This window comes from Squalius cephalus, assembly GCF_949319135.1.
Source record: "Squalius cephalus genome assembly, chromosome: 20".
Taxonomy (NCBI): Eukaryota; Metazoa; Chordata; class Actinopteri; order Cypriniformes; family Leuciscidae; genus Squalius; species Squalius cephalus.
In genome coordinates, this window is record NC_137141.1 from 15,231,429 (window position 1) to 15,258,487 (window position 27,059).

General features: G+C 36.6%; 2 protein-coding genes across 4 annotated transcripts; one reads left to right on the forward strand and one right to left on the reverse strand.

The window, feature by feature from the left end:
• Positions 1 to 14,728, reverse strand: map7a (microtubule-associated protein 7a; the record flags this gene model as incomplete). Of its 3 annotated transcripts, none has more annotated exons than XM_079853047.1 (15): positions 1 to 1,322; positions 1,524 to 1,716; positions 1,794 to 1,844; positions 2,716 to 2,817; positions 3,163 to 3,334; positions 3,481 to 3,637; positions 4,452 to 4,672; positions 5,323 to 5,438; positions 5,558 to 5,682; positions 5,891 to 6,004; positions 6,135 to 6,240; positions 8,374 to 8,537; positions 8,617 to 8,691; positions 8,917 to 9,030; positions 14,596 to 14,728. In XM_079853047.1, the coding sequence occupies 15 exons, from the start codon at positions 14,726 to 14,728 to the stop codon at positions 1,312 to 1,314; spliced, it is 1,854 nt and encodes a 617-aa protein (XP_079709173.1). In that variant the 3' UTR covers positions 1 to 1,311. The 3 variants fall into 3 exon arrangements, with proteins under 3 accessions (XP_079709173.1, XP_079709172.1, XP_079709174.1); XM_079853046.1 differs by having other exon boundaries at positions 5,558 to 5,706; XM_079853048.1 differs by lacking the exon at positions 5,891 to 6,004.
• On the forward strand, positions 14,680 to 27,037 carry LOC307147942 (uncharacterized protein). Its single transcript, XM_079853052.1, has 9 exons — positions 14,680 to 14,749; positions 17,780 to 17,838; positions 18,001 to 18,071; positions 20,381 to 20,519; positions 21,446 to 21,509; positions 23,290 to 23,359; positions 23,466 to 23,543; positions 23,732 to 23,796; positions 24,549 to 27,037. Exons 1-8 carry the CDS (start codon positions 14,717 to 14,719, stop codon positions 23,788 to 23,790), a joined length of 573 nt encoding a protein of 190 aa, XP_079709178.1. The 5' UTR covers positions 14,680 to 14,716; the 3' UTR covers positions 23,791 to 23,796; positions 24,549 to 27,037.
• Positions 27,038 to 27,059: the final 22 nt, after the last annotated feature.

The following is a 27,059-nucleotide window of genomic DNA, read 5'->3' on the forward strand; positions in this document are numbered from 1 at the left end:
AAGCTTATTTACTTACACCAATAAAAAAAAAAAATTATTAAATGTTTACATCTTTACACCTTATTTGCATAAGCCTTTATCATTGCACAAGGTCAGCGGGCACCGGCACACTATATTAATGTTCATAAGGCAGACGAGCACGTAATAATCATACATTTTGATTTGCGAAAAAGGGGTGGGGGAATGTTCTTATTTGGAACAGCTAAATAGCAGCAGTGCAAAACCAGCTACAAAAACTGTGGAAATTCATGAGCTCACCTGTCTGGCATAATACTGTGATTCAAAAGCACTATTCAGCAATAAGGAAATTACCTCTGTATACACTTGTACCCTCAAAACAGCAGCATTGCAAAGAGAGATCCTTAATTACATGAATACACAGATATCTGGTTATAAAGAAATACTGTACACATATGCTAACATTCAAAATTTTGGGGTTAGGAAGATTTTTGTTCAAATGCAGGCTGCATGTATTTGATAAAAAAGCAGTAATATTGTAAAAATGATTATAATTTAAACCAGCTGTTCTTCTGTTTTAAAATATGTTGTCATTTATTCCTGATGCAAAGCTGAATTTTCAGAAATCATGCTGATTTGCTGCTCAAGAAACATTTCTTATTGTTATCAATGATAAAAACCAGTGTGCTGCTTAATATTTTGTGGAAATCATGAAACGTTTTTTTTTTATTCAGGATCCTTTGATTAGAAAATTTAAAATAATTTATTTAAAATATTTTTTCGTAACAATCTTAGTCTTCACTCTCATTTTAATGCATCCTTGCGGAATAAAAGTTTTAATTCTTTAAAAAAAAAAATTACACTGACCCCAAACTTTTGAACTGTAGTGCATTTGTGCAAGAGAAGTGCTGTTTATATGTGCCTGATAAGACAAATAAATCCATAAGACTATCACATCACTGCTCAGAGATTCAAAGAGAAAGCTTTCTCTTCATAACACCATAAACGTACTGACTAAAACATAAAATATGACTAAATTAAAGCTAAAATATGAAGCATTCAAGTTTTATTTGGTGGGTAATGTACCTTTAAGTCATTATTACTATTATTAAGTCGCCCAAAGTTATCTGGCTACTCAGCGATGCATGATGTCACTCTAGCAAATCAAGCAGTAATTGGCTGGATTAATTGGGCAGTAAGGTAAAGAACTGTGTTCTGTTGCAGGAATTGTGACTTGTTAGGTTTTTTAAAGTGCAGGGAAATCATGTGCATATGTTGTTTTTGTGTTTTTCAGAAAGACAAGCTTGCTGAAGTTGCTCTGACGGTCGTGGCATCATATGACAGGTCCGTTGGTTAAATAACCTCTGAAGCATGGAGGGGAGAAATTATGTTTTGTATACCAACTGAATGACAACATAATGTATTCATAATATAAAAACAGGCGGCATGCATTTAATAGTATACTAATATTTAATCTAATCCTTGAATTATCAGATTTAATCTTGAGTTGCATACTATTAAATTGTTATGTTCGATTTAAGTGAAGATTTCATTTATTTGCATACCAGTTTGTTGATGGGCTTGTATCTCATCCAGGCCAGAAAGACTGCGGAAGGATCGGCGCTCCTTGAAGGCCACAGTAGGAAGCATATCCTCCTCGTCCCTCAGCTCCAGATTTGGCGTTTTTCCAGGACCTGGTAGCCTGATTACAGGCTTCACATTCTCACAAGGCAAGTTATCCTTCACCGATGCTGTTTTCTAATGGGGACAAAAAAATGAGCAGGGCTTCTAGATGAGGCATAAACAAAGAGCCTGCCAGACAGTGATAGCCTTACCTTTTCTTCAGAGTCTGTCTTTCTTGTTCTTTTCATGATTTGTTCCAGGCGCTGATTTGGATAAAATTGAAAGCACAATATTTTTTTTTTAAGAAGTCTCTTAAGGCTGCATTTGATCAAAAGTACAGTAAAAACAGTAATATTGTTCATTTGTGACCCTGGACCACAAAACCAGCCTTATGTGTAATTTTTTTTAAATTGAGATTTATACATCATCTGAAAGCTGAATAAATAATCTTTCCATTGAGGTATGGTTTGTTAGGATAGGACAATATTTGGCCGAGATACAACTATTGAAAATCTGGAATCTGAGGGTACAGAAAAATCGAAACATTGAGAAAATGTCCTTTAAAGTTGTCCATTTCTATTGGCGATAGTGCTGCATCCATTCACAAAAATAAATGTTTTATATATTTAAGGTGGGAAATTTATAAAATATCTTCATGGAACATGATCTTTACTTAATATCCTAATGATTTTTGGCATAAAAGAAAAATCGATAATTTTGACCCATACAATGTTTTGATGGCTATTGCCACAAATATACCCGTGCAACATAAGACTGGTTTTGTGATCCAGGGTCACATTTATAATAATTTATTCCTCTGATGGTAAAGCTGAATTTTCAGCATCGTTACTCCGGTCTTCAGTGTCACATGATCCTTCAGAAATCATTCTAATATGATAATTTGCTGATCAAGAAACATTTCTTATTATTATCAATGTTGAAAGCAGTTGTGCTGCTTAATATTTTTGTGGAAATTTTTTCCAGGATTCTTTGATTGATAGAGAGTTCTAAAGAACAGCATTTTTCATTTGAAATAGAAATCTTTTTTTTTAACATCATAAATGTCTTTACTGTGACTTTTGATCAATCCGATACATCCTTGCTGAATAAAAGTAGACGGATCCTAAGGCATACCTTTTTCCGTTCTTGGCGTTCGGCCTCCTCTCTCTGGAAACGACTCTCTCTTTCCAGTCTCTGCTGTTCTGCCAGCACCCTTTGACGAGCCTCTTCCTCTCTCTGAGAACACATTATATGGAGCATTATAGGAATTTTTATTCAATCTGCCGATGATCCATCTAATATGATATGATCCTTGCTTTATTTTAATGGGGGAAAATGGTCTGAAGCTAAAAAAAGATGGTAATGTCAATAAGAGTAGCATATGAAGCTCTATATTTAAAGCTGAAGTTTGTATTTTTGCAAAAAGTCTTGAACAATGATTGTTTTCCAACATGTTTCCTGAGTGTTTCTCCTTCTGTCCTTGGACAAATAGACAGTCCTGCCTTAAAATCACTGAACACTTTTCATATGGCCTTATAATTTTCTACGTATTAAACTGAGTATGGAAAAAAGCTTTAATACCTGCTGTTGAAGCCTTTTTTCCTCCTCTTTCTGTCTGCGAGCGTTTTCCTCCTCAGCCTGAAGTCGCTCTTCTTCCTCTCTCTTCCTCTTTTCTTCCTCCAGTCTCTGGGCCTCTGCCTCCTGGCTGGCTCGTTCTTCGGCTCTCCGACGGGCCAGTTCCTCTCTGCTCTTTCTGCAAAGAGGAGATACAAGTTCATTGAGATACCTAAATCACTTCAGGAATTTATATCCGTCATTGTGAAAAGTTAAGCTTTAAAATACTTAGACACAAAATAAATCTTGCACTGATAGAGGAAAGGTAAGAATAGTAAAGTATACCTCTCTGTCTCCTCTTTCTGTCTGCGTTCCTCTTCCTCTTTCTCTCTCTGGAGTCGGGCTTGCCTCCTTTTCTCTGCCAGAATGCGACTGGCCTGCTCCGGGTCTGTAGTCCAAGTATTTGGTCTGACTTGAGCGCCGCCACCAATCTGGCTTGGTCCTGAAAGTGAATAAGAGAAGAGAGAGATATTTCACCAGGGTATTCAAAATACCTTCACAATATCCACAAACACTTTTATGGTGTCAACAGCACTTTTTAAAACTCAAGACAAGAACTGCCAAAGAAGATTAGTTAAAGATACTGAAACCTATTCCCAACACAGTGAACAAATTATGAATCTGCCTATTGTTTTAATAATAAATCCTGCACTTCCTGCAGCAAAATTAATCTGTTAATAAAGACATCCCTTCCATATATTTTATGCATTCCTTCCTTCCTTCCTTCCTTCCTTCCTTCCTTCCTTCCTTCCTTCCTTCCTTCCTTCCTTTAGCAAATTAATATTTTAATCCTTCCTTCCTTCTTTCCTTTAGCAAATTAATATTTTAATCCTTCTTTCCTTCAGCAAATTAATCTTTTAATCCTTCCTTCCTTCCTTCAGCAAATTAATCTTTTAATCCTTCCTTCCTTCCTTCCTTCTTTCCTTCAGCAAATTAATCTTTTAATCCTTCCTTCCTTCCTTCCTTCCTTCCTTCCTTCCTTCCTTCCTTCCTTCCTTCCTTCCTTCCTTCCTTCCTTCCTTCCTTCCTTCCTTCCTTCCTTCCTTCCTTCCTTCCTTCCTTCCTTCCGCAAATCTTTTAATCCTTCCTTCCTTTTTATGCATTTCAGCAAATTAATATTTTAATCCTTCCTTAATAATAAATAACCTAAATACCCAACACAAAGAACCATTTCAGCACAAAAGATTCTAAAAACTGATTTATTAATATCATTAAATTGTGGGAATCATTGGAAAATGTTTGAGTCTTTCACTAACCATTAGGAATCTGAGAGCCTGCTGGTGGATTCAGAGGCCCATTAGCAGCTGGATTCAACTGGAGTTGGTTATCTCGCAGACATTGTTGAGTAAGTGTTTTGTCAGGTTGTAGATGCCCGGAGGAGAGTTCATACTCTGGTTCTAGATCCTCCTCTTCTGGCAGCGGAGGTAAACTATCTTGTTTAAGTGTGGCTTGTCTGACATGCGATCTGTTCTGCAGCCTTGGAAATGGTTATATAAAAAGAGAATGGGTCAAAATTACCCACAGTATAATTTTTCTGAGCGTGAGAAGTGTTACTCATTCTTGAAGGAAAGTAAAATCACAAGTGAGATCTTTTTAAAGCTGTACTACACAACTTTAGCCTCTCTGTCGCTGCTGGAGTTGTTTCTTATGTCAGTTGTGCTTTGCCACTGCTCTTCTGCATGACATGCAAGGACAATTGACATGAAACTGAAATTTACCTCCATATAGTGCAGCTTTATTATCTCAATTGTTTCCCTGGCCTAGACAGTAATGATATTACAAGGAGAAAAAAATGTAATTGTCATTTACACCCCCTTATGTTGTTCCAAACCTGCATGAGTTTATTTCTTCCTTTGAACACAAAAGATATTTTAAGAATGTTGGTAACCAGACAGTAGCCATTGACTTCCATAGTATTTTCTTTTACTACTATAGAAGTCAATGCCTACTGTCGACTGATTGATCAACAACATTCTTAAAATATCTTCTTTTGTGTTCAACAGAGGACAGAAACTCATACAGGTTTGGAACAACCTGAGGGTAAGTGATGACAAAATGTACATTATTTGGTGACCTATCCCTTCAAGTCTAAGATTACAAAAAAAAAAAACAAAAAAAAAAAAGTACCATGATGGTGGAAGGACAGTATGCCCCGGTGGGTTTGTGTCCTGTTTTGGCTTGATTTCAGTTGTTTGTAGTTGTGGCTTTTTCAAGTCTTGTTCCTCAAAATCACCTTTTGCCACCTGATATAATATATGTAAAAAAAAAAAAACATTTACATGCAATACTCCATGCAACAATGTTACTTTTTGGGGGGGTTGTATTTAAAAAATACAATTTAAAAAAAAGTTCTAACTCCCACCAGCTCTCTGTTGGTGGTTCTGCGGATGGTGACTTTTGGACTTGAGCTTGCAGGCCTGCTTGGCACTTTCCCACAATGCACCTTTGGCTTTCGCATGGTGCTGGAGTTCATGGTATGACATGAGGCTGAACGACGACAAACATGAACAACTGAAGATGTTTTTTTTTTTTTTTTTTTTTTTGTAAGATAAGGATGAATGAGTACAGAGAAATCAGGTGAAGCAATGAGCAGGAGAAGAAAACAAAGTTTATATTTATTACACAAAGCTGCAGACTTTGGTTTTCATTTTAAACATCTGAATGAAAGATGCAGTTCGTCACTCTAAAGTGATACCTGTGTCTCGTGACAGACACACAGCACTCTTGCTTCTGGCTAGATAAGAGACGGTAGGAGTCTGAAGACGACGGACAAGGTCAATCTCCCACTGACTAAGAGAACGGTGTTTAGCTAGAGAAGAGCAGAAAGCAGAGCGACCAACAGGAAGAGGTCAGAGAGGGAGTCGGGAAAATAGATGCGAGGCTAGAAGACAGTTTTAGTGCCAGTTAGTGCGTTTTGAATCATGCATTGAGATATTCACCATTTTTGTTTTCGTTCTTGGTGACCCTTCGTGAGCAGTGGCCAGGTTTCTGTTTGGCCTTCTGACTTTTTTCCATCGTCTTCCGCACCACAGACTCAAAACGCTCCTAAAACATGGGATGAAAACACTCCCATGAGTCCATGCTCCATATGTTTTTAATCATGGTTGCAAAATCTCAAGAGCAATTTTTCATCATTGTTGCTGCAGTCATTGCTACAGTGTTTATGAAACTGATGATATTCACTACCAATCAAAAATGTGGACACTCAGCTCAATTTATGAGCTTAAAAACCTTTTGATCTCTATACATACATGCATACATGCATACATTTATGCATTTAGCAGACACTTTTACCCTTATGTAAATAATGTCTGTGTGTATATGTATGCATGTATATTATTACCAAAGAAAAGGGCTGTCAAGCGAGTAAATGACAGAATAAAATTTTTTGGGTGAACTATACCTCTAATGGGTTTTTTTTATGAATTTTTATTTTATTTTATTTTTTATGAAATTATACCCTAAATAAGAAACTAAAACTACCAGCTGGTGGAGGTAAATGTCTAAATGAGTAATTGCGTCATTCTTTCATTCGATTTGTTGAAACGGCTGATTCATTCAGGAATTGAAGTGGCTCTCTTTATGAACACAATATTAACTTCTTATTTATTGAACTGTTGAGTAAAATGAATCATTTGCACTCGTGCTATTCGGGACAAAAACTGCACTCGTGTGATATTGCTTTGTCGTTTAAAACGAGGCAATCTGAACATTATGGAGCACTAACTCTCTTGTGTAATGTATGTTTCATTCATACTCAAAGCCGGAGGGCGCTCTCTCACAGAAAGTTCAAAACAGATTCATAGAAGTAATAACTTATGACGTTCCAGGAAATCCGTAATATGGATAAAGACATCCAGCTATTTGCTACAGCAGCAGCCGAATAAAAAACAGAAACGTTTTGACTGAAACGTGAAGACAAACACACGATTTTGACAATATAGGGTTTATGTGTGTTTTTGCAAGCCATCTCAAGGTATTTATTGACAAAGAATATGAATAATGCAGTGCTAATTGACAGCCTTTTAATGTTTTTGAAAGAAGTCTCTTCTGCTCACCAAGGCTGCATTTATTTAATCAAAAATACAGTAAAAACTGTAATATTGTGAAATTATTACAAATTAAAATAGCTGTTTTCTATGTGAATATATTTTAAAATGTATTTATTCCTCTGATGGTAAAGCTGATTTTTTAGCATCATTACTTCAGTGTCACATGATCCTTCACAAATCATTAAAGCTACACTGTGTAGGATTTTCTCCCATCTAGCGGTGAAATTGTTTATGACTACCAACTGAATATTACTTTCTAGCCCCTCCCATTCCGAGGGCGTTTTAACTCCTACGGTGGCCATATTATTTCAAATCTGCCAGCAGTCGCGAGGAATCTCCCTCTCGCATTTGTCACAGTGCCACTGAGTGTAAAAACGCGAAAGGCGAAGCTTGAATTTCCAGGTATGTCCTTCTTTGGCTAATGTATTTTCAAGATGGAGTCGCAACATGGCTGCCGCCATTCGAGCGACTCGCTCTTATGTATTCTAAATGGCAGATTCTACTCTTACGAGAATACTTGATTAGTTGGTAGAAGTAATTACACATTATTGAGCGCATATCATTTTGAAAGAACAAAGTGTTTTTTGCTTAGAATCAACTTAAAAAATTACACAGTGTTGCTCTAATATGCTGATTTGCTGCTCAAGAAACATTTCTGATTATTATCAGTGTTGAAAACAGTTGTGCTGCTTAAAATTGTTGTGCAAACCATAATGCATTTTATTTTTCAGGATTCTTTTATTAATAGAAAGTCCAAAAAACAACATTTTATTACATTTATTTATTAAATGTATTAAAGTATTTTTTAAATGGAAATCTTTTGCAACGTTATAAATGTCTTCACTGTCCCTTTTGATCAATTTAATGCATGCTTGATGAATAAAAGTATTACTTTCTCTCTTTGTTTAATCTTACCACAAATGTTTGAATGGTATCATGGTTTCCACAATAATATTAATTAAATTAAAATCTATTTATTTATTATTTATTTTAGTTCTGTTGATTTAAAAATATTACCGATCTGTAAAACTTATACATGTGTGTATATTGGTAGCATATATAAGCTATACAAAGAAAATCTCTCCTACCAAGCATCGGTCACACTTTATCTCATGCACCAACTTACTCTTTCTTCTTTGATCCTCTGTCTGCGCTTCTCCTCGACCGCCACCCTCCTCCTTTCCTCTCTTTGTCGCTGCTCCTCCAACTTCTTTCGTCGCTCCTCCAGGTGTTTCTCGTAAAACTGCTTGGCCCGCTCCTCCCTCATCAGCCAGCCGTGCTCGCGCAACGCTACAGTTCAGAAAAAGAAAAGCTATCTGTTTGTTCTTCAGTTGGTAATGATGTTATATGTTGAGAGTAAGGAAAATACCTAGCTGTTTTTGGTACACCTCTCTCCGTTCCCGGGCCAATCGCAGTCTCTCGTCCACTTTTTTCGCATTTGACTCTAAATTACAAAAAAAATCTATTTGAAATGTTTTATGCCACATATAATATAATAAATTCAACTATGTTGGTATAAATGAGCTGCTGGGAAGAGCTCAGATAAGATTCAGCTTCAAAGACTTTTCTTTATTGACTTTGTATCCATGGCAGTAGTATCAGGAAATTGAAGGGTTTGAGAAAGGAAAACGCAAATTGAATTGATGGATAAATATTAGCTATTTCAGACCTGTATTATTTCCATTTCGTTTATGGATATTAATCTGTGCTGATTTAATGTGCTGTGGAGCACATGCTTTTCTTTTCTGCTCCAGGGCTGTGGGTTTCACATCAGATCTGGAATCTGGGGGGAAAACAAAAACACCAAACATAAAAATCTTTGTTTTTTGGTCTCTAAAAATTCACCAGACTTTCCAACCCAGTTTGAAAAGCAGACTGGCAGTTTAGAAGTTAAGGGATGTTATGATTTACAACATAACTAGAGTGAGGAATGCTTAGCTGAATGCTTGGTTCCCAAACTTTTTAGAGTGGCGTACCCCCTGAGGCATTTAACATCCTTCTGCGTACCCAGTCTCTTCTACTTGGACTGCAGTCACTCCTTTTCCATTAATGGACAATATTTGCCCCCTTAAATTATTTTCTGGTGGATTTTTTTTCCTTTTATAAAATAATGATTTCAATTTTAAAAAATCAATAGAGAAATATGCAAGGATGGTAAAAACAAAGTGATACTTTTAAATAAACTTAAACTGCCAGTAGGTGGCATTGTCACTGTCTTAATGAGTGAGCCATCTAGTCATTCATTCATTCATTCATTCATTCATTCATTCATTCATTCATTCAGCCATTCATTCATTCATTCAGCCAGCCATTCATTCATTCATTCATTCATTCAGCCAGCCATTCATTCATTCAGCCAGCCATTCATTCATTCATTCAGCCAGCCAGCCAGCCAGCCATTCATTCATTCATTCATTCATTCATTCATTCATTCATTCAGCCAGCCAGCCAGCCAGCCATTCATTCATTCATTCATTCATTCAGCCAGCCATTCATTCATTCATTCAGCCAGCCATTCATTCATTGATTCAACCAGCCATTCATTCATTCATTCAGCCAGCCATTCATTCATTCATTCAGCCAGCCATTCATTCATTCATTCATTCATTCAGCCAGCCAGCCAGCCAGCCATTCATTCATTCATTCATTCATTCAGCCAGCCATTCATTCATTCATTCAGCCAGCCATTCATTCATTGATTCAACCAGCCATTCATTCATTCATTCAGCCAGCCATTCATTCATTCATTCATTCAGCCAGCCATTCATTCATTCATTCAGCCAGCCATTCATTCATTCATTCAGCCAGCCATTCATTCATTCATTCAGCCAGCCATTCATTCATTCATTCAGCCAGCCATTCATTCATTCATTCAGCCAGCCATTCATTCATTCATTCGGCCAGCCATTCATTCATTCGGCCATTCATTCATTCATTCATTCAGCCAGCCATTCATTCATTCAGCCAGCCATTCATCCATTCATTCAGCCAGCCATTCATTCAGCCAGCCATTCATCCATTCATTCAGCCAGCCATTCATCCATCCATTCATTCATTCATTCATTCATTCATTCGGCCAGCCATTCATTCATTCATTCGGCCAGCCATTCATTCATTCAGCCAGCCATTCATTCATTCAGCCAGCCATTCAGCCAGCCATTCATTCATTCATTCAGCCAGCCATTCATTCAGCCAGCCATTCATCCATTCATTCAGCCAGCCATTCATTCAGCCAGCCATTCATCCATTCATTCATTCATTCATTCATTCAGCCATTCATTCAGCCATTCATTCAGCCATTCATTCAGCCATTCATTCAGCCATTCATTCAGCCATTCAGCAAGTGGCTGTATTTATGAATCAGTCATTGAATCATTGACTCTCCCGATTCGTTCAAAGCCGCAGATTCGTTCACCAACGAAACACTGCTGCGTGTTGCTTGGACACTCACAACAGTTCTGTTGTGGCTTTCGTTGGAACTATTATCTCATGCAAAATAGAGCTAACAATATTGATAATACTGTGTTGAACTGTTGTATTAAACCAATGTCACATTTGCAATCGTGTGGATATTTGTGAAAAATTGCATTCTTGCTCATAACTTATCAACAATAAAAACAAGAACTCACACAGGGTATGTTTTTGTATTAAAGGAGAACTCCGGTCAATTTTAACATTGAGCAAATTTTTTTGTAAATTTGAACATTGAGCTCATTTTTTTGTAAATTTGGAGTAGAGTTGTGACGTTCGCGAACAAACCGATTCTTTTGAACGGCTCATAAACATGAACGATGGGAGCCGAGTCGCGGCTGGAGGGGAGCCGTTCTTTCTGTCGTTCTTTTTTTCCTATGCGTGTTTCACACAGATGCGCACAAATTAGCTCCTCCGCGAGACAGAACAGTTATAGGGGTAGGGGCGCACCCAGCGCAGGGGTGCTACTGCCTAACAGCATGATGATAGTTGTGCACGCATCCTTGCTATCAAAATGTTCTTTTGTGATATTGTTCTTGTATAGAAATTTTTCACTAAAAGCTGTTTTGCACAGACATTCATTGCAGCCCACTTTGTTATTGTTCATTTAAGACTTGAAGGGGCTGATGTCCTATTTGCAAAGTTTACAGCAGTAATAGTAGTAATAGTGGACTGTATGTAGACATTTCCATTTTATTTATTCTAATTTTATCTACAGTATATATTTAAAACTTTAAATATTTTTTGATTTCTATCAAAATGTTCTTGTGTGATAACAATGTTCTTGTGTGGAAGTGTTTGTAGTAAAAGCTGTTTTGCACAGAAATTCATTGCAGCCGGCTTTGTTTTTGATGTTTATTTGTGAGTAGGTATTGTATGAATAACATAAGTCAACGTAGCTTTACACTTTGTACTAAAGGTAAATCCAAAATAGTGATGACACTGTCTAAGCAGAGGGATGTTGTGCAACCCTATGGAATATAGTCCACACATGACAAATGAGGTAATAATCAATATTTCAGAATAATTCAAACTCAGATATTGGTGTGTGATATCTGAGTTTTAATTATTTGACTACAAATCTCACCTCATCATTCCTCCCAGTGATTATTTCCAGGATAAACTGAGATGCCCCCAAGCTGGCTTCTTAAAACTGACTAAATATTTAAAAAGAGCCAAAAGAGCCGTTCTTTTGAACGGCTCTTTGAAAGGAACGGATCGCCAAGATCCGGATCCCCTCAAAAAGCCATAAATCCCATCACTAATTAATTTGGAGTGCTGTCAGTACAGAGAACAACGACAAAAATCGGTGTTGCCTACACAGTGTTATCCACTTTTTAAAATTTGCACCCTGTTGACTTAAATGGGGCAAGTTTTAAACCTGCTTTTAGCCTCTTAACATCCTTGATGTGTCATTACAAGTGCCCAGCCCTCTGAGTGATTCCTTCGGCGTGAACGCGGGTGAATCTGACTGAAGTAGATGTGCAAGATATGAATAAAAATGTTATTTCCTTTTTTGATTTAAAAGGGGCGCATGATCGTACGTACTAAACCTATGCGCGTGAACTCGACAATTGACTACTGTGGACTTCAACCGAAAACAGGATGTAAATACAGGTATGTGCGCTGGCTGAATAAACATCACTTTTATTCATATCTTTCACATCTACTGCAGTCAGATTGACCCGCGTTCACTCTGAAGGAATCACTCAGAGGGCTGGGCACTTGTAATGACACATCAAGGATGTTAAGAGGCTAAAAGCAGGTTTAAAACTTGCCCCATTGAAGTCAACGGGGTGCAAATTTTAAAAAGAGGATAACACGGTGTAGGTAACACCGATTTTTGTCATTGTTCTCTGTATTGACAGCACTCCAAATTTACAAAAAAAAAAAGAGCTCAGTGTTAAAATTGACCGGAGTTCTCCTTTAAAGAGGGTTTGAGTCTAAATCGATCTATGCAGTCTGTCTATATTTGTGCTTCATGGTAGAAAGTGCTAAATCCCCACTTTTACAAAGGTACATTGTCGAGAACGGCAGTGATGTAGTGCAATTTGATAAGGCAGCATAATCTGCACGCAACCTAGCATATGCACGTTGTTTGTGTGGATGCAGTCAGTTTTGACTGCAAAAGATGAGGTAATTTGATTGGATGTCATGTATTTGACTTTTGTTAGAACTACATGTTCGTTTTTAATGTTATTTTAAGATGGGGTGGAATTAAATGAACGGCAAAACTCAGCATTTTGCTCACGTATCCCCTTTGTCACCTCTCGTACCCCAGTTTGGGAACCACTGGCATAGTGGAAGCCTTCATGGTGATCTCTATCTCTTCAAAAATTCTCCAAACAAGCTCACAATTATGTTAATTCAAACATTTTAGAGACGCATGTATTGGTTTCATAATTGTTATTCAGATTTGCACCAATCCCGTTGTCTCATGAGTGTGGTCAGTAGAATTTGTAAAGAAATTAAGACTTCAGCAAAGATGCATTAAATTGATTTAAAAGTGGCAGTAAGACATTTATAATGTTACAAAAGATTTCTTTTTCAAATAGCTGTTCTTTTGAACTTGGTGCATTTTCTCAGGATTCTTCGGTGAACAGTTGTCCACAAAAATATTAAGCAGCACAACTGTTTTCAACATTGATAAGAAATGCTTCTTGAGTAGCAAATTAGTATATTAGAATGATTTCTGAAGGAGTAATGATGCTGAAAATGCAGCTTTACATCACAAGAATAAATTACATTTTTAAAATACATTAAAATAAAATTTTTGTTCTTTCAAAAACATTAAGAAATCTTACCGAACCACAAAATAATGAAGAAAACCATGGTGTTGGCTAATAAATATATCTTGAACCATTTTAGCCACATACAAAAAAGGCTTTTTAACACAGGTTTATATTGTTCAACTTTTCATACAGTATATCTTTGGCATCCGGTTTCGTAACTGAGACAACCCCAGGGTTAAAAGCGGTGCTTTACTAGTGTGAAACATTGCTTTAGCCAGAGAAGTGTCCTTAACCTGGGGATATAATTTAGAGTTGTTTAATGTGATAATCCTATATATTTAACCGATTAGTGTATTAAAGCAAATACATGCTTGGCCTACCATACCATGCAGACCTCTCTCTATAACAGCATTGTCTTTAAAAACACCTTTGTAAACAAAACTTGTGGGCCAAAAGGCAGATATAAAGATGAACATGAGACCTGTCTCATGCCAGTTTTGACTGTCCTATGAATCAAGACAGCCCAAAGCCTGTACACCATTACAAAGGCAACATTTGTTTTACTGTTGCTGTGTAGAACAACAAATTCAGCGCCTGACTGAAGCGTTAACGGTGAACTCTTGAGGTGAACTGAAATCCAGAGCACCACAACAGTGACATCGAGGGTCGAAGTACGATGCATTCAGAACTGCTGAATTTGCATGCATGAATATTTTAGTCAGTTGCTCTAAGAAAATTAAAGCAGATGTACCTGACATTGGGGCACCTTACATAATAGACATCTAGCATGTGACGCAAGACCCTTATAAACACCTTTAGCTCAGCTAGCCTCACACACACACACACACACACACACACACACACACATATTCTTAATACGTCACTATCTGAGCTAGCCATGAAGAAATATCTGAGCTAGCCATGAAGAAATACCTTGTAATTTAGTATACACTGCAAACATTTAGATGGGTAATGTTTTTATGGCTTATACAGTCCATGTTTGTACACAGAATTTTAGGATACATATACCACAAAGTTGTACGCAGTTTATTTTGGACCCTGAATTAGCAGATGCAATAAATGTGAACCAGAATAGCAGTTTATGATGAGAATGAATGTCATATTTATCGCTGCTTCTCACCAACCTTTCCGTTTCCTCGCAGTGTCGTACATCTTCAGCTGTCCTTTCTCTGCGATCACAGCGAGACCCAGCTCTGCCGTTCTTCCCGTCTTCCTCCACTCCCGTTGCTGCTCCGCCAGGCTCAGATGAGCTGGCATCTTTCTGTTTCAAAAGCTCCTGTGAGTCTGTGTGTGTTCGTCTAATACATGCAGCGCATCTGTGTTCTCTGTGCAGAAATCTTCCACTCCAGCTAACCGCTTGTCAGTGCATCCCTAACAGGGAATAGACTGGTTGAGAGAGAGAGAGAGAGAGAGAGAGAGAGAGAGAGAGAGACCGAGTATGAGACAGAAATTCTTCCTGAGGGAAATTGTGTGAGCAGCTGATCTGCTCCTGTCTGGGCTGTGTCCAGCACACGTGCACAGCAAGCAAACTCAAGAATACATATGTACAGAGTGCACATGTGCCATCCTCTGACAAAAGAAACCCATCCAGCTGGTGATTATTGAAAGTGGGTTTCTCTTTAAAAAATCCATAGTCACATTGATAGCATACAAGCAGCTGCAGCAAGGATGAAATATTCGCAACACAACAAATAAGATTCTAAGTGGTTGCCTGGGTGATCGTGATATGCAAATTTGTGAGACTGAACGAAGGCATGACATTGCATGCCAGTGTCCAGAAATAGCAGCAGACTGTGCAGCCCTGCAAAGAAAATGTGATTTCAGTCTGCACAAGGATTAGTGACTTGTAACATAAAATCTACAACCAGTCACAGATCAGATTAATGGGGAAAGTTCTTGTCCTGTATCTTGGACATGCTTTTCTACAGATCGGCTGCCTGTGCGTGAGGATCTGCTCTCAGACAGAAAGATGACGTAATGCGTTCACTGTCACTAACAACTGTGATTCCATATTGGTGGTTTTATGTACAGTAATAGTTCTCTAGTGCATTAGTCTTCTTTTAGCAAATACTTTCTATCCAATGCAACTTGCAGTTCATGTTTTGGGACATTCGCCCTTGAGGAATGGGTTGGGTGAACTCATAAATCACCCTTTCAGCACTCAGTTTTGAACCTTCAAGCTTAACTGTAAACCACTAAGACACACACCACTCGTGCATGTAGTGGATTTAAAAGGCTATAGTAGGTTGTCACACTTTTCAACACTGTTCATCACTGTCAATTTCTGTACAAAAACCTTTGTTTGGCTACAAAAAAAAAAAAAGCGGTTAAATTCCTACCATTATTGCATAGAAAAAAAAATAGTTCAGTTTATTGAACATGAATTGGTTTAAATCGGTTCTGGGGTGGGGCATGTTGTCACAATAGAAACTCGCCATTAAAATCCTTCTATAGGCGTTTAACAGTAAAACAATTCAGAAACGGCAAAAAATGTATATCAAGACATTCATGTCCGATTTCACAGACAAGGCTTAAGTCTAGTCCCAGACTAAAATGCATGTTTGAGCTGTTTTAACTGAAAGCAACTTGCACTGATATATTTTAAAATGTCACTGCCATTGTTGTATTCGCATGATTTTTTTTTCAAAGGCACATTTTTAAAAAGCTGCTTAAATGTTGTAATTTAACTGACTGAAGCTTAAAGGTATAGCGGAGGATTTTCTTTTTCCGGGTGGATCATCAAGACTATTGGTCCTCCTAAGTGTCAGTCATTCTGGTGATATGTTTACGTAAGGCCTCGTGCACACGATTCACACGATGGCGTGCGCTCAAAACACAGGTTGGGCTTCCCACTGATGCCTCAGTCGCGAAGTTTCTTGACAGGTAAAGTTTGGCATGCTATTTGGAGAAATCCATTTAAAATCACTGCTAGTAAAAGTTAATGTAAGCTATGATTAGCTCGTGCATACGTATAATAGGCGTTCCCTCTCGGGAGCAGGTAGAGTGTTGCGCATGTGCATTTTTTCAAAAAGTGGAGAGGGCGGTTCTTTTCTAAAATTCGGGAAAATCCTCCGCTATACCTTTAATCCTTGCTTAATCTAAGCCCTGTCTGTGGAACCAATCTTAAGTGTTTTTAACACTATAGTGTTTATTCATGCTTTAAATAAGCTTTTATTGTTATTTTTTAGTTTTTAATTTAGATTTAAGTAATATTATGTGCTTTTGACATTTTCATTAGTTTTAGCTTTTTTAATATTTCTATATAGCTTTTATTTTTTTAGTCATTTTAGTACTTTGTAGTTGCCAAGACAGTATCTCTAATTTTCGTTTTAATTTTAAGTTTACATTTTCATCTAATATTTATTTTATTTCAGCTTTATTTCAATTACCAAAAACTATTAAATAATTAAATTTTACATTGGATATCACTATGTATCCAATTATTTATGTGTAAAAATATTATATTTAATAAATATTACATTTAAATGTTGTAATTTTATACAACTTTTTATATTATACAGTTGTTTTTTTGGTAAAACTTTACAATAAGGTTTCATTAGTTTACTTCATTAGTTAACATGAACTAATAATGAACTGCACTTCTACAGCATTTATTATTCTTTGTTGATGCTAATTTCAGCATTTGCCAATACATTATTAAAATCAAAAGTTGTATTTGTTAACATTAGTTAATGCACATGAACAAACAACTATGTTTTAACTAACATTAACAAAGATAAACAAATACAGTAGCAAATGTATTGCTCATGGTTAGTTCATTTTAGTTAACTAATGTTAACAAATGAAACCTTATTGTAAAGTGTTACCGTTTTTTCAGTAAACCTTAGCATTACTGAGATACTGTATAGTCATTGTGACAGCTAGCCTCGGTTTCATATATAACATAACATTACATCATATGTAAATTAAATTTATCTGGAACATGCGTCAGAGTCAAAAGAATTCTTTTAAAAGGTTCACAAGGTTCAAAGTACATATCTTTAATTTGTGTAAATGCAAATTTCCGGTTAGTTACATTAACAGCATACCCACATAGAGACTAGTTTGCGATTATAATCAGGTTAGGTGAGCCTTTCCAGGGTGGCGGCACTTCTAGGTTTGTCAGGTTCTCAGGATGTCTGAATGGTAAGACTTCTGATGACAATTCATACAGATGTTTACAGTAATATTCTGTACATATCATATTTCATTTGTGATTTGATAAATAATTTTTTAAAAAAAGTTTATAATATGATGGCTAGTGTAACACTGTGAAATTTCTTTGGTTTGATTTGTTTCTGTAACTAGATTTCAGTAAGTACACCTGAAAACGGGTGTGAGAGGAAGGAATCTATACGAGTCACTGAGTGAGTGATCTGTCTGATGGCATGATGACAGGTGAAAGAATGAGGAAATGGAGCTTGTCAAAGCTTTTTCCCCTTCCTGTCAGAAAGGTAGCGTCATTCAGCGTCAGTGTTATGCTGACAGGAGCTGGCTGACGGGTGTCTGTTGTCTGAACCAATATGTAGGGTTCAAGAGAAGAGACTTGACCAGGGACTGGATCTGAACGCTTTAAACAACAGGTCGCTGACTGAAGGAGGTCACTGAATTATCACATCTATACAGGTATTTTATTTTTTCACTATATTTTTGCTCATAATTTCCACCTGTCATGTTGTATGCAAGTGAGTCCATACCTATTCATTGCCTTTTATTTTTTGTTTCAAATGGAGATTATTATAATTATTTTTTTAAACAATTTTATAATTCATTCTTTAGTTTCCTTCTCTTTAAGGATGTTTATTTGGTCTTGCTCTCTTATTGTTCAGTGAGCATAATTGAATAGTGAACTTGGAGAGGTGCAATTTTAGCAATTTTAAATGACTAAGAGCAGGTTGATCTCTTAAGTTTAGTCCTGGAATCTGTTCCATGTGTCATTTTGGTTTTGGGTGAGGTCTACCTACCTTACTTGTAGTACTGTTGGAATTACAGATATATGGTAAAAGATGTCTCTACAGTATACCCACCAAGAAAGATGGTTTACCGATTCATTAAAAAGTGGTTATTCTGGTTTGATTTGTTGTCCTGGTCAAAGTACGACAACACTCCCAGCTACACGAATAAACAAATCCATATAATGTGGCAGTGCCTTCTATATTCAGTATAATAGTTCACCCAAAAATGAAACTTCCCTGTACAAATGTATATGATCAATAAGTTATGACAACATTGTTTTTTACATTGCTATAGCTCTTCAAAATAAGTTAAGCAATTTTCAGCTTTTTTTTTAACAAGTTATACAAGATTAAACTATTTTAAGTCAGTTTAATGTAATTTAAGTTGAAATGGCTTAAACATCCAAGTTGATTGTACTTAAAAGTTTAAGGCAGCAACTTAATTTTAATCTTTTATATATATATATATATATATATAACCTTACCCATCACAACTAAGTGCCTAACCCAAAACCTTACCCTAAACCTACCCTTAACCTAATTATAACCTTATCCCTAAAACCAAGTCTTGACCCTCAAACAGGCCTTTAAAGGGGTCTCAGAAAGTGAGGACCGGCCAAAATGTCCTCAACTTTACTCTTTGTCCTCACTCCAATGGTCTAAAACTCAAACTGGTCCTCACAAAGATAGTTGTACAAGTACACACACACACACACACACACACACACACACACACACACACACACACACACACACACACACACACACACACACACACACACACACACACACACACACACACACACACACACAGTATTCTGTCATCATTTAATTTACTCACGCTTAAGTCATTCCAAACCTATTTTATTAGCTTTTTCTATGGAACAATGAAATTTGATTCTGGTTATTCAGATAAAAACACAAATTACGATGAAAAGGCATGGAAACTATCAAGCTTCAAAAAGGAAATAAAAACATAAAAATAGTCCATACCACTCTTGTGCTTTATTCCAAGTCTTCTGGAGACATAAAATAGGTTTGCGTGAGAAACAGGCTTAAATTGACATGCCATTTCAATTAAATTATTCCTCCGCAATGAGCCGTTAACCACTGCGTGTGGGAAATTGAGTCAACTCTAGAACCGGCTCAGTCAGATGCAGTTTCAGGCTGTTTTTCTTTTTTCTTTTTCTGAACTGCACAAACCAATTTATTATAAAGGCCTGACTCAAACGAGTGATTCATTCACGAATAAGGCATCGCTGCTTGGTCCGTTTCTTATGCAAAGCTATCCTATGGTCTCAGAAGAATAGGAATGTAGTTATATGGACCACATTTTTATGGTATTTCTGTATCTTTTTTGAAGCTTGAAAACTTCAGTCACTGTTCTTTGTATTCGCATGGGAAAAACCAAGTCACACGGGTTTGGAGGATGAGTAAATGACAGAATATCCATTTTTGGATGAATGGTCCCTGTGATGGTGTTTTATGTTTAAGGGCCCTTAGGAGAAGAACAAGAGGCCTCATCTGGTTTATCAAGAGTGAACTGTGGCTTCTTGAGAATAGGATTTTACAATTTGGTGTGGGGTGTTTTGTTCCTCCTAAAGGGATTTGTTGCAGCACCATCCTCTGGTGGTGATGTCAATGGATACATTATGTGAAAACGTTTTTCTGTGGTAATCGATGTGCTTCATGAACATAGGCAAAACAGTCAATATAACAAACCTGATAATGCAAAGTCATGTAACAATTGTTGTGTTCATTTCTTGGGAGTTTTTTAATTTGGTAAGCATGGGATCTTTCTTTGCAACAGGATTCTGAACCTATTTTTAATTGGCTGTTTTTTGTGTGTAAAGCACTATTCAGGCACAATTGAAAATGGTATGAGGTCCACTTTGACCTACATATGTATGTGTATATGTATAATGTATTCAACAATTTATCCGTCTTCCTGTAGGTACCACAATCATGGCACCAATCAGTCCAGATCTCTTTGGCTGGGCGATCTCAGAGCAACCAGAGGCCGCATTTCTCTCCATAATCGTCCTCTTCATCATTAGCATCGCGCTCTTGGTTCTCTGTGCAAGCTGTAGAAAGTAAGTGGTTTCTTCTGAGTGACCTTTAAGTGATTTCGCTTGGTTTTGGTTTAAAAAAACATGGCTCAAAAGATGAAGTCATCTGAAAACAGGCAACAATGCATGTCCTGTTGCCAAGCTATGTAGCCAAAAGTCACCTACGCTATTGTTGTAAGCTACATTCCTAGACATCACTGTCAAGATTTTCTACTATGCTAATTTGTAAGGAATGAGGCAGGAATGTGGCTCTGTCACAAAACACAATGAACTGTGTCTTATACATTCTCACTTATGCTTCACATAAGAAGACATGAAAAAGAGACCAAGCAAATAAGCAGTGTGGGGTTGAAATTTCTTAAGTCTATGCAGACTGTCTGCATAGTGATGATATACAAGCCAGTGGGTCAAATACCAGTTAGCATTTCAGTCTCATTCACATTGTTTAAACTCATTAAGGTAAATTCCTTATAAATAAAATAATATTATTATAATAAAAAGATAGGATTTGAAGATTTATTCATATTTATTTGGAGCTGTGCCTGTAGTTGCAGTTTTAATCTCAACCACTAGAGGCCAGCCAAGAACTCCAATACATGATGTGTTGGAAAAACTTCAGGCATTTTTGCACTGACAATACTTTTAGTATCATCAGTGTTGATCTAAAAATTAATTACTAGCTACTAATTACATCTTCAAAAATGTGGGGATTTTTGCAGTTTCAATCTCGGCCACCAGACACCAGCCAATAACTTCAGTGCATGTGGGATAAACTTTAGGCTTTAAACTTTATTGCACTGGCAAAATGGGATCGCATAAGCAATAAAGTCACTTATGCGTTTTAAACAAAACGATTAAACTTAATCAGAAGAATCAGTTAGGATGAAGAATCAGAAGCATGGCTGTGCTTTAAATCACAAATAATTTTGATTTGTTTTATTACTCAACAGACATTCATTTGAGTTGGAGAGCAAGAGTGCACCAGAACAGAAATCATCGACACTTGTGAGTGTGGTGAGTGACAAATGAAACGGCATAAAACTAAAAGAAAATAGACATTGTTTTTATATATAAACAGTGTTGGGTAAGTTACTCTAAAAAAGGTAATTAATTACCTGCTACTACATCTTCAACCGTGTAATTATTTAATTACTTTTTAAATCCCATATCAACCTCGACCAGTTCAATTTTGGTTTTAAATCCACTATTGTTTTATATAAAATTGTTCTGTAGTCTATAAAGTATTTAGTGCAGTTACATCAGAAGTAACTGTAATCTCAAGGGAAAAGTAATTAAATTACATTACACCCAACACTGCATATAAAACTGTTTTATATTTAGTATATTACAATATTTCTTTAACCTATCATACACTCAAAGGTTCATGGTTTCTTGACTCAATTTTAAATAACGCTTTATGCCAAAAAAAGTTTCTATATAAGGAAAAATGTCTTAAATGATTGCATAATACTATCATGTTTAACTGGTTATTTTGTGTGTTTTTTTCTCTAGTAATATGTTTACAAGCTGCTTAAAGTGCCCCATTATGCTATTTTAAAGGTTTCTAACAATAGGTTTACATGCATCCTGTCACATGAAGTTTCTATTTACCTGTTAGTTTTAGTTTCCTTTGTCCCTGTTCATTATTTGTCATAGTTAATTGGTATGTTTCCATGGTTACTCATTTTTTAATTGATTACCCCACCTGTTCCTTGTTTTCTCCCTCCACTGAGGGTATGTTTTTTCCTTAGTGTTTTTCACGTACAGTCAACAACATTGTCAAAACGATTCCCGCTCACACAGATATTTGAAAATAACCAAAAACGCTGTATTCATGCCAGGCCAGTAGTTGGCGATGCTGATGTCACTTTGTAAAGAAACACTACGGCCCTATAGACAGAATGCGCATGATGTCGCCGTTTTCACAAATTCACATTTTTGTAGTTTACACAGAGACGATAACAGTATTGTTTTGAAAAACTTGCACTTTGAATCGCATTTTCAAAAGTTTGCGTTTTCAGGCCCCCAAAACGCCATTGATGAAATGAACAGCACAAAGCGAATACGTTTTCTGTTTTTAGTTGAAAACTGTGTTGTGTAAACGGGCCTTTTGTCTGTATTTATAGCCCTCATTTTCTGCTGTTTCAGAAAAAGAGTCTGAAAACGGTTCGTTCGAAGAGTCAGTCTCTCTAAACCCCTCCTTACCACCAGCCTACTCTGCTTTGATTGGTCAGATGGCCCATTCTGTTGTGATTGGTCTACTTTTCTCTGATTGGTCAGATCTGTTGTGATTGGTCTACTCTGCTCTGATTGGTCAGATGGCCCAGTCTGTTGTGATTGGTCTACTCTGAATAGGCTAGAATTATGCAAATGTGTTACATTATTATGTAGGTTTGTAACAGGAAGTAAGACTGGAATTAATGACAACTCGTTTCAGCAGTTCAGAATCGATTCTTTCCTTTAGGAGACAATAACTTTTATTTATCGTGCACTTTGATCTTTAAAACTGCAGACATTTGACATTCACAAACAGCTATATTACTGCAGGAAAGGGAATATTCAAAAAAGCATAATAGAGGCACTTTAATTCATAAAATATAATTAAAATAAAAAATTAATTGAAACTAAATGAATTACAGCTAAATTCCTAAAAATCATCCCATGATAGGAAAACCTAAAAGGTTTTATACATGAAGTGCCTGACAGAACCCCCTTTTTTTTTTCTTCCTAAGAGTGAATAAATGCTCAAATGTAATGTAAATCTTGTGCTAAACTCTAATTCTAAATTCAACAGGCAAGAATGGGCGATTCATCAGGAGCCAGGCACAACCCTGCTGCTAATGAAATCACGGATGATGAAATCGGTAAACTGAGTTGTCAATGAATTTCTTTTGAATCTGAATGGCTGTTTATCACTTTGCAAAGCTATCAAACCCGCTCAGCAGATGCACTTTAATCTTGTCTTTGAAGGTTTAGATCCTGAGGATGTAACAATCTCTCAAGAAGGAATCGTGTACAAACCTTGGAGAAGTCACACTCTCTCTCAAGGTATGTCTCTAAAGGACAAAAAAGATAATTGCAAGGAATTCAAACCACAAAAGTAATGTAATCCCTGTGAAATTGCTTTACTTCTCACCACACATTTTGATCCCAGAAATAAGAAATGCACAGAATAGTCTAACGGTTAGTCATTAGTGTTAGACTCTAACACACAACAATGCATGTGCTTTCTGCAGGTTCAACCCTACCAACTCAAATAAATGGCGGTGTTGGGACAACGCTTCAAGCTAACTGAGAAATTGTAAGCACTTCAGATGATTCTGTTCTACTTTTAAAATAGTCCTAAAGGAGTAATTCACCCAAAAATGAAAATTACCCCATAATTTACTCACCCTTAAGCCATCCTATAGGTGTAGATGACTTTCTTCTTTCAGCCGAACACAGAGTTATATTAAATAGTATCCTGGCTCTTCCCAGCTTTGTAATGGCATTGAAAAGTGGCTGAGTTTTTGAAACTCCAAAAAGCGCATCCATCATAAAAGTAATCCATACGACTCCAGTGGGTTAATAAATGCCTTCTGAAGCGAAGCCATGGGTTTTAGTAAGAAAAATATCTATATTTTAAATTTTAATCGCCAAAACTCGACTCTCTCGTGAACGTGGGTGCGGCTGTTGCCGAATGTCAGTGATTATCGTTTATAAAGTTTTAAATATGGATATTTTTTTTACTTAATAAATGCCTTCTGAAGCAAATCCATGTGTTAACCCCCACTAGAGTTGTATGGATTACTTTTATGATGTATGGATGTGCTTAAAACTCAGGCACTTTTCAATGCCATTCAATACCAAATCTAGGAAGAGCCAGGATATTTAATATAACTCAGACTGTGTTCAGCTGAAAGAAGGAAATCATATACACCTTGGATGGCTCAAGGGTGAGTCAATTATGGGATAATTTTCATTTTTGGGTGATCTAGTCCTTTTAAGTTGCATTTGAGTAAAAATTCAAATAACAATATAAACGTGTTTTATTCATCTTATTTTTTAACTCAGATAATAAAAATGGCGTCGACGACGTAGCTGTAACACCACAGACTTTTTGGTGTAAACAAGCCTGTAGAAAGTTCCACCATCTTTATTATGCGACCTGAAATGCTCTTACTAAACAAAACCCTGCACTATTTGGAGAGAAATGCTTTCTGTATTCTTCTGGAGCCAGGCTGAAACCCTGCTTTGTGGTGTTGACTCCCATAAAGTGCCCATCAAACTTCATAGGAAATATTGGACCCACCCTTTCCCTCAGCATTGACCATACTGACTCAAAGCTGAATCCTTATGCAACAATTCAGATAGAGATGAACAGTGTCCCTCAAGGGAGAAGGAGCCTGATCTTCTGGTCACACCTGTTCTTTTCAGATGGGTCACCAATTAAATGCGACGTAGGCAAGAAAGTCACATTTCCATTTGAAGATTAGGTGGAAGTTTCGCCACCATCACTACCAGAGACATGAAGAAATGAAGACATTGTATCTTTTCTGAAGAATTCCAGTATTGTGCAACTATTCTGTATTCAATTTCATTCTTAATAGGGGTGATTGTAGATTTTATCTGTCAGATCAGTTGATCTGGATATGTTTGACTTGATGGATGCATACTGGTGAATATTTTTAGGTTTTGAACAAATGTACGAATTCCAGTGGGCATGAATACATCCTATAAAAACTTTAATGTAATAAAATGTAAAATGTAATTAAAGTAACAAGCGCTTTAGAATGAACCCTCCTGTCCTGGTGAGATTGACTTTATTTAGGGGAAATATTTGCTCTCTAGAGTCTAGAATTGGGCCTCTTTTCTGTTTTTCTTTTATGAGGGCATTTATAAAATTATCTTTTATTTCTTTAAAATAAGCAGTGAAACGATTGTATTCATATTTAATGATTAATAATTGTGTAAACAACATGCATGAAGCCATTTTAAGAAAAATATGAAAATGCATGATTTTTGTAAAATATATGAGACAGAAAAATATGGATAATAGAACAAAACTAGATTTGAATCATTCATCATTTTCTACAAAATATAGATTTTTTTTTTTTTTTTTATAAATAAAAAATGAAACCTACATAACATATCTGTGAACTTGGCACGTGGTTTTAAAAAATGTCTTTAAAAGGAGACTCCTTTTTGTAATTTCCTTTGTTGTCACTGACCCTTAAATTAAATGGGCTACTTGAATCAATGAACTGAACAGACACTGTACTGACCCCATCTCAGCTAGATCTAAAGTAAAATATTACCGGTATGCAATATATCAAATGTTAGATGTCTGTGTCACCAAACATGTGACATTTTAAACTGAGGGTGTTTTCATTCATGTTAAAATTGACATTTTGTTTATAACCACAGTTCTTTGCTAAGCATGTTTTGCGATATTAGTTACCAACAACAAAAACGGACGTTATTTTGCATGCCCTATCTAATAAATTCTAAATGTGTGTAACGTAATTGAATGCTTTTGTTTTGCTTGAACATTATACTCAGAATCACAAATAATACATTGTGAAAATATAAAAAGCCTGCAGCAGAAAAAGGTTGCATCATGTGTTTATCATAATCATTCAGTCTATGTATTAGGTCGCACGTAACCTACGTGTAAAACATCGCAACCGTGACAACATCCTTTAAAAATCTTATTTCTTTGACCTGTGATCTTTGTCCGTAATACTCGAGTTCAACGGTAAGTAAAAAAAACAAAAATAATAAAAACACTGTTACGTTTAAACCGATCTTCACGTGACGCCTGTTCTTGCAGTGTGTGGGAATCGCACGCGGATCTGTGGCCGACGTGCAGAATGCAGGTTCTTGAATGTTCTGGCCCGATGAAGGATGTGCGCTCTCTCACGTACGCGTCTATTGGCCTCGGCTGGTTCACGAGCGCAGCGCGTGGGGAGGCGAGTCACAGCTCTCGACCAATGGCGTGCGGCGGTGATGCCAGCGGACGGGGGAACCATAGACTGTAGGGGGGAACGCGAATTATGTAACCCTTTCATGCCCTCCCCTTTAGAAAAAGCTACTAAAAAAAGAAGAAAAAGAAAACACAGCTACTGAACTTAAGATGTTTTTTTTGTACATTTAAAGATAACACGCCTGATGTTAGTTGAACAAACAGACTGACACCCTCTCATTGTAAACCAATACAATTCGATTTGTTTAGGATATGAGACCAATCATAAGACAAGTGTGTTTCTGTTTCCAACGCGTATTGTGATCAAAAAGATAAATGGAAAACATTTGAAAATAAATCACAATGTATGTGAGATGTTAAAGAACATGAAGACAGCTCTGACTAAATCAATGCATTCAGTGCAACATCTGCCAGCCAAAAGTTACAAGGTACACGATGTACCCATATACAAAGAAACAAATACTGCACGATTCAGACACATATATGACAGCTAAATGAGTGCAATTTTAATGCACAATTCATGTTATGCACTAAAAAGCATAAACGTATATAAAATTAGCTGGAATCCACATTTCAAATCATTATTTGCACAGTAACAA

Bases quoted from the DNA above. Each gene is read 5' to 3' on its own strand.
- LOC307147942 (XM_079853052.1), top strand. From the start codon at position 14,717: ATGAGCTGGCATCTTTCTGTTTCAAAAGCTCCT. The intron at 17,839-18,000 runs GTGAGTGATCTG...ACCAATATGTAG, and splicing joins GAATCTATACGAGTCACTGA to GGTTCAAGAGAAGAGACTTG. The intron at 21,510-23,289 runs GTGAGTGACAAA...TAAATTCAACAG, and splicing joins CATCGACACTTGTGAGTGTG to GCAAGAATGGGCGATTCATC.